Genomic DNA, 10,949 nt, shown 5'->3' with positions numbered 1-10,949 from the left:
AACTTTTCTTTAGGTTTGAAATTTTGGAAAATAAAAAGTTGGAGGAAAAATGTACACCAGTAAGCAGAACTTGTAACATGATAGAACCCTTCTGTCTCCCAAGGCCTCAGCAGCACTAAACAGTTCCAGGGCACACACCTTTGTGGTGAATAGGGCATCTACATCATTCCAGGCTCGAAGCTTGGCACGAGCAGCCAGGGCTGTCAGCACATACTGTTTGTCTGGGATCTGGAAAGCAGAGACCAAGAAAAATTAAGGGAAAGTAGAAATACATCAATGGGGGTGCTTGAGAATTTTAGAAAAGACAGACATTAAATATTTCCTGATATTGACTCTGCTCTTAAAATCAAAACATTTCTCAGTTCAAGAACTTCTTAATTTCCAAGCCCCACCACTGCTATAGGGCATTCAGTCTTCTCTCACTTTCCCAAACTCATTCCTTTCCACCTTCAACCTTGAATATCAAAGGACATACTGTACAGGGTTACAAAGCAACATCCACTCCATGTAGTTACCCTGATCACTCCTTTCATAACACTGACCAATTTGTATCTACCTTAAATGTCTTCTTCAGGTTGACGGGACTGCTGAATGTCCCCTAGGATGAAAGCGAAAAAGGAACTTTAGTGATATTGACTTTCCCATGTGCCACCCAAGCTCTCATTTTCTCTCCCACTACAGAGACTTTCTACATCTTACTCTGTTGCCATTTAAACATAGAAGTTAATTTCAGGGAAAAGCTCCACTGGGAATCAGATACCACTACAAGCTGGCTTATCGGGAACTGGATTAATAAGTATGGTGCTTTTTCCCATTTTCTGCTAATCCAAATAAGGGGAAAATGTCTGCCTGTTATCATGGAATCTAAACTTCTTTGAAAAAGTTTGGAAGAAGGCTCATGCCTATAATCCCAGCACTTTGGGAGGCCGAGGCAGGCGGATCACTTGAGGTCAGGAGTTCAAGACCAGCCTGGCCAACATGGTGAAACCCCATCTCTACTAAAATACAGAAAATTAGGAGTAGTGGCACACACCTGTAATCCCAGCTACTCAGGAGGCTGAGGCAGGAGAATTGCTTGAACCTGGGAGGTGGAAGTTACAGTGAGCCAAGATCACACCACTGTGCTCCAGCCTGAGTGACAGAGCAAAACTCCATCTCAGAAAAAAAAAAGTATCCACAGCTACTTGCTACCCTGCTGCTCTTCTCCACACCATGCTAATCCATTTGAAATCATGGAACTTTGAACAGAGACTTCTACAGGTAACAGCACCAGGGATAGAACTTGCTATGCTAGCATGCCAGCTCACTTGAAGCCACAAACCTTACAAACCTCTCCCTCCTGGCCAGATGAGACCCTCTTACCCCTGGTGAGGGCCAGGAAAGCTTCCAGGTGGATTTCTGAGAACTATACATACCCATTATTAATAGAGTACATAAAAGTACTGGATATGAACTATGTTCTTTTTGTGGAATCTTCCATATTTTGCCTGTACCTCAGCCTCCGTGTAGTGATAGAAGCAGGAGTAGAAAAGCGTTGTCACTAGTGGCATGTTGAGGATGGAAGCTTTGCGGGGGTGCTTTCGGAAGATCTCAGTCTGTCCTGCTGATTCTAGATGGCGATCATTTGCCTGTGGTAGAGTGAGCCAAGTAAAAAACAAAACAAAACAAAACAAAAAAACAAAAACAACAACAACAAAAAACAATGTCCATGGAGTAGAGGCAGGAGAAAAATCTTTTAATACTACAGCAGTTGTGTTTCCCACCCTAGGAGTGAAAACAAAGAAGAGAAAAAGAAAGAAATTGCCTAGGATATCCCCAGGGTAGTTTAAAATCCATAAAGTGATCATGGATCCACATTGGATGGAAACATATAGAGGTGGTGATGACATGGGAGATTTGGGATGAAGAAGAAATACTTCCAGGTTAACAGCTGGTAAGAGGAAAAAGGATCCTAAAAACAATGGAGGAAGGGGGCTATTGTGTAGAGGCAGAAAATGAAAGGCTTTTAGAAACCAACAAGAAATGACCCACGTGCAGAGTATAGAAATCTCCTAGCTGCTGAATGGCACTGAGCCTTGGCACTGACGCAGAAGATGTAGAGATGAGGAGTCTAACCTCAATAATGATCTGGCGTTCCAGGAGCGTGTAATGGTCCTGTATGTGTGCAGAATCTTCTGCTGAAAATGGCAAGCTGGTAGAGTGCCAGAAGGTTAGTACTTTTCTCTATTCGAAAAAGGAAACAAACCCAACTAAACCAAATCACCAGCATAAGTATAAGAGGCTCATGGTGCCTCACAAGTCTGATCTCAGTTCACCTTTAGAGCATCTCTTAGAGGAAGAAAGACATAGCATGAATGGCGTGAATTTCATATTAAAGGTTTTGCCAATTCAAGAGGGATCCTGAAAGTCCACAAAATACTTATAGTCACGCATAATTTTGCTGATAAATGAAGTAGGATCTTCTCATTTTGGGAGCTGGAATATTTGGTGAACCAGTCAGAAAGCTAATGAGTGAGCCTAGGCAACTGCCCATCATCCACATTCCAGTGAAATGTCTGTGGCTTGTGCTTAACTTACTGAGGGGACACCTAGATTTGTTAGCCATTTTTTTATTGCAGAGTACAAAAGGTAAATTAAATTACATGGCATGGTGGTATGTTTATAGATTGACAAATATGACAAATGTCAAGGGTCCTATCTTCAACACTGCATTATGCTTTTTGTTTGTTTTGAGATGGAGTCTCTCTGTGTCGCCCAGGCTGGAGTGCCGTGGAGTGATCTTGGCTCACTACAATCTCCACCTCCTGGGTTCAAGCAATTCACCTGCCTCAGCCTCCCGAGTAGCTGGGACTACAGGCGCATGCTGCCACGCCCCGCTAATTTTTATATTTTTAGTAGAGACGGGGTTTCACCATGTTGGCCAGGATAGTCTTGATCTCCTAACCTTGTGATCTACCCACCTCAACCTCCCAAAGTGCTGGGATTACAGGCGTGAGCCGCCACGCCCGGCCGCATTATTGTTATACATGAAGATGCTAAGGGACAGCGTCTTGCCAAAAAGTTATGTGGTCAGTCAGTGGGGAAGGCCAGGAACAGAAGTCAGATTTTAAATGCCCAGTTCACAGGTCTATCTTTTAAAAAGTACTGCATTATTCCCCGTACTCTGCTCACTCCAGGAAGAACTCTGAGTTTTAATTGCACTATTCCAGATCAGTTTTAGCCACAGTGAATTTTTAGAAGAGATAAATTAGAGAGATGCTTTAAATTCTAGTTACTTCACTATTTTAACTTTTCTCCTTGTTTTCCAGAGGCCATATAACATATCTCAATATTTGGGTAACATTAAATGGATTTCACTGATATAATCAAATTTCTAAACTTGAAGCCGGGAAATCACATCACATGAGGAATGGTTGAAACAAGCATGAGCGCTGAACCTGAAGAAGCAAGGACTACTTGAGAGACGCTACATCTGTCTCGAAAGATACAGGGAAGCAAGTTTCAGCTTAACATAAGGAAGCACTTTCCAACAATGAAGGCTGTTCAAAAACAAACTGAGCTGTTTCAAGAGCAACGGGCACCCTGTCACAGGAATATGTGGAGCTGGGTTTTGTAATAATTTAAATTCTGGATGAAAGCTTGCCCTGGATCAGTGGTTCTTGGACTTTGGGGTTTCAAGGACCAGTAACACTGAAAAAAAATGCATCAGGTCCCTAAAGTATTGCTATCTTTTTATTACCTAAGGTCACAAAGGTACAACGCATTTTGGTACCAAATAAGAGGAGAAAAGTGAGGACAAAAATCCTCCAGTAAAAGATAACCTTTCAAATTAAATAAATTTGGCTTTAGGAAAAAAAATCTCTCTACATTTGTCTTTTTTTTTTTCTCGGTTTACCACTAAGCAGTGGAAACTCCGCTGGGGACTAGTGTGTGAACACCACTGCATGAGGCGACCCTGAATGATGCTGGTATGATTCATTGTTAGCCCTTCCCTTCCTGCCTATCCATTCCACCCTTTTTAATTTTCTTCATTCCTTCTGGGTAAAGGTATTGATACTTAAAATCACTTCTCCCCCATACTTACCCAATACAGGTCTTAAGAAATTCTTTTCGTTTGTCAGGGTCCTGAATGTTCAAATGCTCTCGATAATGAGATAGCTACAAAAAGCAGAAAAAGGCTTTGAGGTATTTTGTCTCCTTAGATGAGGGAGATAGCTGAATAACTGAACTTCCCATGTTTTAAAAAAAACCAAATTCTTCATTTCTGGGTATAAATGGTTATGGGGGGCGGGTGGGGGGATAGGCAAAGAGTGACTACATATCATTAGTAGGTTTATCTATAACTGCACTGTACAATACAATAGCCTCTAGCTACAACTGTTTCTTTAAATTTAAATTAATTAAAGTAGAAATTCAACTCCTTAGTTAACACTAGCTACTTTTAAAGAACTCAATAGCTACATGTGACCAGGGGCTACTATATTGGACAACACAAATATGTAAATTTTTTTTTTTTTTGAGACAGAGTCTCGCTTTTGTTGCCCAGGCTGGAGTGCAATGGCACAATCTCAGCTTATTGCAACCTCTGCCTCCCGGGTTCAAGTGATTCTCCTGCCTCAGCCTCCTGAGTAGCTGGGATTACAAGCACCCACCACCATGCCTGGCTAATTTTTGTATTTTTAGTAGAGGCATGGTTTCACCATCATGGTCTCAAACTCCTGACCTCAGATGACCTGCCCCACCTTGGTCTCCCAATGTGCTGGGATTACAGGCATGAGCCACCGCGCCCAGCCCAAATATGGAATATTTCCATCATTGTAGAAAGTTCTATTGGCCAGTGCTGATCTATATAATGAAGCACTGAGTAGATACAGTACTGAGCTTTACCTTTAAGTTTCACTTTAGCCTCAGTATTTAACCGAAAATGAATATTTTGCTTCAGATTTAGATTTTGAAAAGTCAAAAAGCTAAATGTGTATTTCAGTGTTATTTTTGGCATCCTTGACCATGTACATGATCAATGGTAGTATGATCATGTCAACATCTAACAATTAGCATCAGTAATATAAATAGGGCATGTCATTCTGACTCACTGTTCATAAATATTCACAGATTGAGCCAACAGCTGTATATAAAAATGTAAATGTATATTAAAATGTAAATGTAAAAATATAAATAAGACAGAATAACAGAAATTATATATCATAATCCAATCTTTGTAAAACATTTCATATAAAATAGTTGGTGTACAATCATTCCTAATATTAAAGAAAGTAATCTTTAAGAGGTATAGTTAATTTTTTGTTATTCAATTCCATTTCAGCCTTAGGTCTTTCAAGAAAAGTTCTTCTTGGGAAACCTTCATATTCTGTGGACATACACTAAAAGTGTACTATCAGCTTTGCCTCTTCCAAAGTTTACAAGGTTGAAAAATTCAAAATCTATATACAACAACATGCATGATAAATCATCTTCAATTCAAACATGAGTATAAAGAAAATAAAGTTTTAGATTAAAATGAGTTACCCAAAACACATTTATTCTCACTAATCAAATTCAAAACAAAAAAGTTTATAAGAATGCTGTAAGAAGAAAAATCCTTATAGTTTTGAACTTACAGAGATTTAAAAATATAAACAGCTTTTCAATGATTACTACAGGCTGGCAATCATTTTCAGTTGATTAAGAAAAAGGATTTTTCAGATTGTCTCACGCTTTGAATATTAAGTACAAGTTCCTTTCAGAAAACATGTTACTGAGCCAGGTGAGGTGGTTCACATCTGTAATCCTAAAACTTTGGAAAGGCCAAGGTGGGAGGACAGCTTGAAGCTAGGAGTTTGAGACCAGCCTGGCAAACAAAGCGAGACCCCTATCTCTACAAAAAGATTTTAAAAAATTAGTCAGGTGTGGTCATGTGCACCTGTAGTCTCAGCTACTTGGGAGCCTGAGGCTTGAACCAGGAATTGGGAGTCTGCAGTAAACTATATGTAAAATACATGATCATGCACCACTGTACTCCAGCCTGTCTCAAAACAAAAACAAAAACAAAAAAAACCCCATGTTTCTGAAAAGCATTTTCAGTATTATATTGTAATTATGCTGTTCAAAGGTTAACAATACTTAATGTGCCAACTGAATGTGTTGTACAGTAACTAAAAAAGCAATCCTGCCGTCAACAGTGCTGAGAAATCCTTTTTTTGAGACAAGGTCTCATTCTTTTGCCCAGCATGACCTCCCAGACTTAAGCAATCCTCCCATCTCAGCTTCCCAGGTAGCTGGAACTACAGGCATGTGCCACCATGCTTTACTGATTTTTACAATTTTTTTAGAGATGGGATCTCACTATGTTGCCCAGGCTAGTCTCCAACTCCTGGACTCTAGTATTCCTCCCACCTCAGCCTCCCAAGTGCTGGCATTACAGGCATAAGCCACCATGCTTGGCTAGAAATTCTTATCTGTGTTTTATTGTGACGTTTTTTTTTTTTTTTTTTAAACATGAATTGCTGAAGTTTTAATAATACAATTGAGTTTTTGGTAAAATTTCAGATTTATTCTTACATTCCAGGAGTTAATTCTATGATTGTGAAAATCTGCCAAAATTCAATCTTAACACTTGGCCATTGAATTCTCAGCCAAAACATGTTGGGTGTATCATCAACTTGACCTATCTTCCTTCTTGACCTATATCTGGTTTCTTAGCCTCTTAGCCTTCAACATTTTCTTTGTGAGAAGCCAAAACCCCAAAACTCCTACCAACCAGGACCTGAAAACAACTGAAAAACAAATTACAAATTGACCAGGCCAATTTTCATATATTTATTTTTTAAAACTTATTCATAAGCCCAACCAAAAGAGCATATAAAAAGAAAAATACATCATTCAGATTAAGTTTTCAGGTTTTCCAGGTGCCTCTCTCTTCTGTATATAATCAATATCAAAGGAATATCAAAGGAGATAGCTCAATCAGTCTGGGATCTTGGAGGCTGAGGTTTAGCTTAGATTTCTGGGTTTGTTTCTTTTCTGAGACAGAGTCTCGCTCTATCACCCAGGCTGAAGTGCAATGGCATTATCTCAGCTAACTGCAACCTCCCCCTTCCAGGTTATAGAAATTCTCCTGCCTCAGCCTCCCAAGCAGCTGAGATTACAGGCGTGAGCCACCATACTCGGCTGATTTTTGTATTTTTAGTAGAGACAGGGTTTCGCCATGTTGGCCAGGCTGGTCTTGAACTCCTGGCCTCAGGTGATCCGACCACCTTGGCCTCCCAAAATGCTGGGATTACGGGCGTGAGCCACCGTGCCCAACCTAGATTTCTGTTAAACTGGTCCCCAACTGAAACAAAGGCCACACTTACCGCCAGCTCTTCTGTTCTATCTAGGAACCTGGGAAGAAGCAGAAGGGAGCAGGGCATTTGTATCTATTGATGTGTGGCAGTATAACCTCACAAAATAGAGTGCCTCCTCTAGGAGAAACACAGTTCAGACTCATTTCCCTCTATACACAAGATAAATGGTTGATCAGGTATCATTGTTTCCCTGGTCTCTCTGGCTGATCAAAAAGCAAGGACAAGAAGGTATTGCAAGGAACTAATAACTTTGTTAACAGGTCTGACAGGGAAGCTCAGAGCCACCTACTCGGGCCCACAGAAAACTTGGTTGCTGTTTTTTTTTTTTTTTCCCTAAGATTAAAGCACTATTCTCTGTCCATACAATCTTGAAAACATATTTTCTATATTGTTCTTTACTGTTTTCATGGACAGAGTACAATGTGTTTTGTCTCCCGCAAAGGCTTAGGTAAAACCTTGGAGCACCAGGACTTTTGTCTTCTGATTCTTCTTTACTCTGAATAAACCACCATAACTAACATTACCATTTTGGCTTGGAGGTGATGCCTGATAAAGCCTTGTTCGTTGGGATAGGGGAAGGGAGGGAAGGAGGAAGGGAGGAAGCAGCCAGCCTCCGTGACCATGTCTTCTTTTGCAAATTTCTGGCTAACACCTGTAATCTTGACCCTAACCAGGTAACTGCTTTTCCCCACCTCAGTCTTCTGGGGAGCTCATTGCTGTGCTGGAGTCACTGGGTAATCAGAGTCACCTTGGGCCATATGTCAGTCTAAACAGAGGTTCTAACCATTTCCCTGACACTGAAGAAAGGACATTATGTGCACATATTTTAATCCAAAGGTGGGAAATAGTCCCCACTGACTGGAATTAGAGGGAAGAAAAACATGATAAAAGACCTCAGACCTCTTTACTGCCAGCAGACATGCCTTTCTCTCACCAATCAGAATCCTACCTAGTTTTATAGGCCCATGCAAATCTAATCACTTCCATGAGGCTTTACTTGGGTATCCTGACTGAAAATATTTCCTTCTTTTCTTCTACTGTACTTCCCACTGGTATCACTTAGAAATCAAGTAATAAAAGATACCTTTATTCTATGTCTTTTTTAATAAAACACTTAATGAATATTAATACTACAAACTAGGTATTAGGCTAAGTGCTGGCTCACACACTACCCCTTCATCTTCATAATAACCCTGTGGGTAGGTGTGATCATCTCCATGTGAGAGATGTGAAAACCTCACGAAGAGGGCTGGTAACTTGGCCAAGGTCACTCTATGAATGATGTGGGAGATCTGTAATAACATTCAACCCAAGTGCGTGTGACTCCAAAGCCTGGTTCTTAACCAGCTTGCACCTTATCACAAGCTGTGCTGTACTGCTAGTTATCTCCTCACACTTCAATAGCTTGTCAGGCAGTTGGTGTCTTCTGTTCCTTTGTATCCCTCAGAGTGCTTTGAAACAAGTACTTACTCAACTTTATAGACCAGACGATCGGTTCTTACCTGAAGAGGTCTAAAAGCAGCTTTTGATCCCCTATTTCCTTAAGGAAGTGAATAAGATGTCTCAGGGCAACCTGTCGCACCTCCAGCTCTCGGAAGAGGATCTCTGTCAGACAGTCCGGATTTAGGTTGAGAAAGATTAAAGCTTATTAGTCAAGTGTGAAATTGGTCTCCCTACTCACACATTCCAAACAATATCTCATCAAAGCCTAACAAAAGCTAAGAATGGTTTACCCCTATGTCTTAATTCACCATCAACACACTCTATGGTCTTGGGCAGCTCATAGCCATTGAGTCAGCTTTTCATTTCACAGCAACCCAAACAGCAGGCACTTAGCATGGATTCTGACTTCTTCAAACCAACACAGCCATCTGAGGGGGCTCTGTGGTTACACCCTAACGGATGCCCTCAGAGATGTGATGTGTGCACTGAAGTCTCAGGCCACCCCAGTTGCCTCTGAAATGGACTTGACTAATGAATTCTGGTATGAAAGGTACATGGCATTCTCCCCTCGAATGTGGCAGACACCTTGCTGACTGAAGATTTCCTGCAAGCCATTCTCACCTTTGCTCAGTGTCCTCTTCAGGAAAATCAGAACCTACAGAAGAAAAGAACAAAGACTGTGCAAACTTTCCAACACAGAGTCATGCCCTGAGCACTACAGACACGGGGCCAGCAACTCATTAGCAATCTCTGCAGGTACAGTCACTAGCTCTGTACGTGATGGAAGGAAAGCCAATGGATATCTGGAACTGAGCTGTGTCTTGGGAGACCACATGCCCGTGCCCATGCTGCTGAGAGACACCTCCCTCTGAAAGAGGATATGCTCACACCTCTCCTCCCTGAGATTGTTTCATATAACACAGGGTAGCCAACCTTCTGTGTCTTGGTTACAATCAAGGGTTTCACACAGGCTGGGCATGGTGACTCATGCCCATAATTCCAACACTCCGGGAGGCTGAGGCAGAGAGACTACTTGAGCCCAGGAGTGTGAGATCAGCTTGGGCAACATAGCGAGACCCTGTCTCTAGAAAAACATTTAAAAACTAGCCAGGCAAGGCCAAGCACAGTGGCTCACACCTGTAATCCCAGCTCTTTGGGAGGCCAAGGCTGATGGATCACCTGAGGCCAGGAGTTTGAGACCAGCCCAGCCAACGTGGTGAAACCCCGTATCTACTAAAAATACAAAAATTAGCCTGGTGTGGTGGCCCACGCCTGTAATCCCAGCTACTCGGGAGGCTGAGGCAGGAGTATCGCACAGTGAGCTGAGATTGTGCCACTGCACACTAGCCTGGGTGACAGAGTGAGACTCCATCTCAAAAACAAAAACAAAAAAAACAAACTAGCCAGGCATGGTGGTATGCACCTGTGGTCCCAGCTACTCAGGGAGCTGAGATAAGAGGATCACTTGAGCTCAGAAGGTCAAGGCTACAGTTAGCCATGATCACACCACTGCACTTCAACCTGGGTGACAGAGCAAGACCCTGTCTCCAAAAACAAAACAAAACAAACAAACAAAAAAACCAACAGGGTTCCACGCTTAGTACATGTGGCACCAGCTAAGCTCTTAAAGCACAGATTACTTAGAATCCTACACCTCCAAGGGGAATCCAGGATCTTTACTTAACATTTAACACAAAATGTTAGTCTGTTTGATTAGATTTTCAGAAACTAGTGAAAACAATAATTAAACAAACAACAACAAATTTGACAACTCACGGCCGTAATGACGTTTCCATCATGCATGCTTACTGCCTCTTCTAGGAGCTGTAGTTTGTCCTGTAAGGAGCGGAATCTCTCTAGTGAGCAGACCTGGCAGAATAACACTAGAATTAGTACAAAAGAAGACAGTTTTCTTTATTCCTTTGTTGCTGGATACTAAAGAATGAGCAATAATGAAACAAAATGTCCCCAAGGAGACTCTCTTTATTTTTACACTAGGGTCCCCAGAACTTATAAAACAGTAGGTTCCCACCACCCTCTCTAGTTCTAGTTCAGCCTGCTGCCCTACAAGAAGCTAATGTCCTGAAGTCTTGATAAAGTCAACAGAAATCACTTGTTCTTTTTTAAGAACCCTTACATCATAATTTGCATACAGTAGAATGT

At 41.4% G+C, this 10,949-nt stretch overlaps 1 protein-coding gene across 4 annotated transcripts in view; it reads right to left on the bottom strand.

The window, feature by feature from the left end:
- Positions 1-10,949, bottom strand: part of VIPAS39 (VPS33B interacting protein, apical-basolateral polarity regulator, spe-39 homolog) — a 32,155-nt gene that overhangs the window by 7,866 nt on the left and 13,340 nt on the right. For all 4 annotated transcript variants that reach the window (XM_011949492.1, XM_011949494.1, XM_011949493.1 and 1 more), the window contains 9 exons: positions 10,563-10,655; positions 9,408-9,441; positions 8,846-8,948; positions 7,353-7,380; positions 4,085-4,158; positions 2,116-2,191; positions 1,494-1,628; positions 557-598; positions 139-228 (listed from right to left, as the gene is read on the bottom strand). In XM_011949492.1, coding sequence (XP_011804882.1) covers positions 139-228; positions 557-598; positions 1,494-1,628; positions 2,116-2,191; positions 4,085-4,158; positions 7,353-7,380; positions 8,846-8,948; positions 9,408-9,441; positions 10,563-10,655 — 675 coding nt within the window. The remainder of the gene's footprint in view (positions 1-138; positions 229-556; positions 599-1,493; positions 1,629-2,115; positions 2,192-4,084; positions 4,159-7,352; positions 7,381-8,845; positions 8,949-9,407; positions 9,442-10,562; positions 10,656-10,949) is intronic.

The sequence above is a fragment of the Colobus angolensis genome, unplaced genomic scaffold, assembly GCF_000951035.1.
Source record: "Colobus angolensis palliatus isolate OR3802 unplaced genomic scaffold, Cang.pa_1.0 Scaffold3, whole genome shotgun sequence".
In the NCBI taxonomy this organism is placed as follows: domain Eukaryota; kingdom Metazoa; phylum Chordata; class Mammalia; order Primates; family Cercopithecidae; genus Colobus; species Colobus angolensis.
Note: the sequence above shows the minus strand (reverse complement) of the source record. Positions and strands in the feature narration are given on the sequence as shown.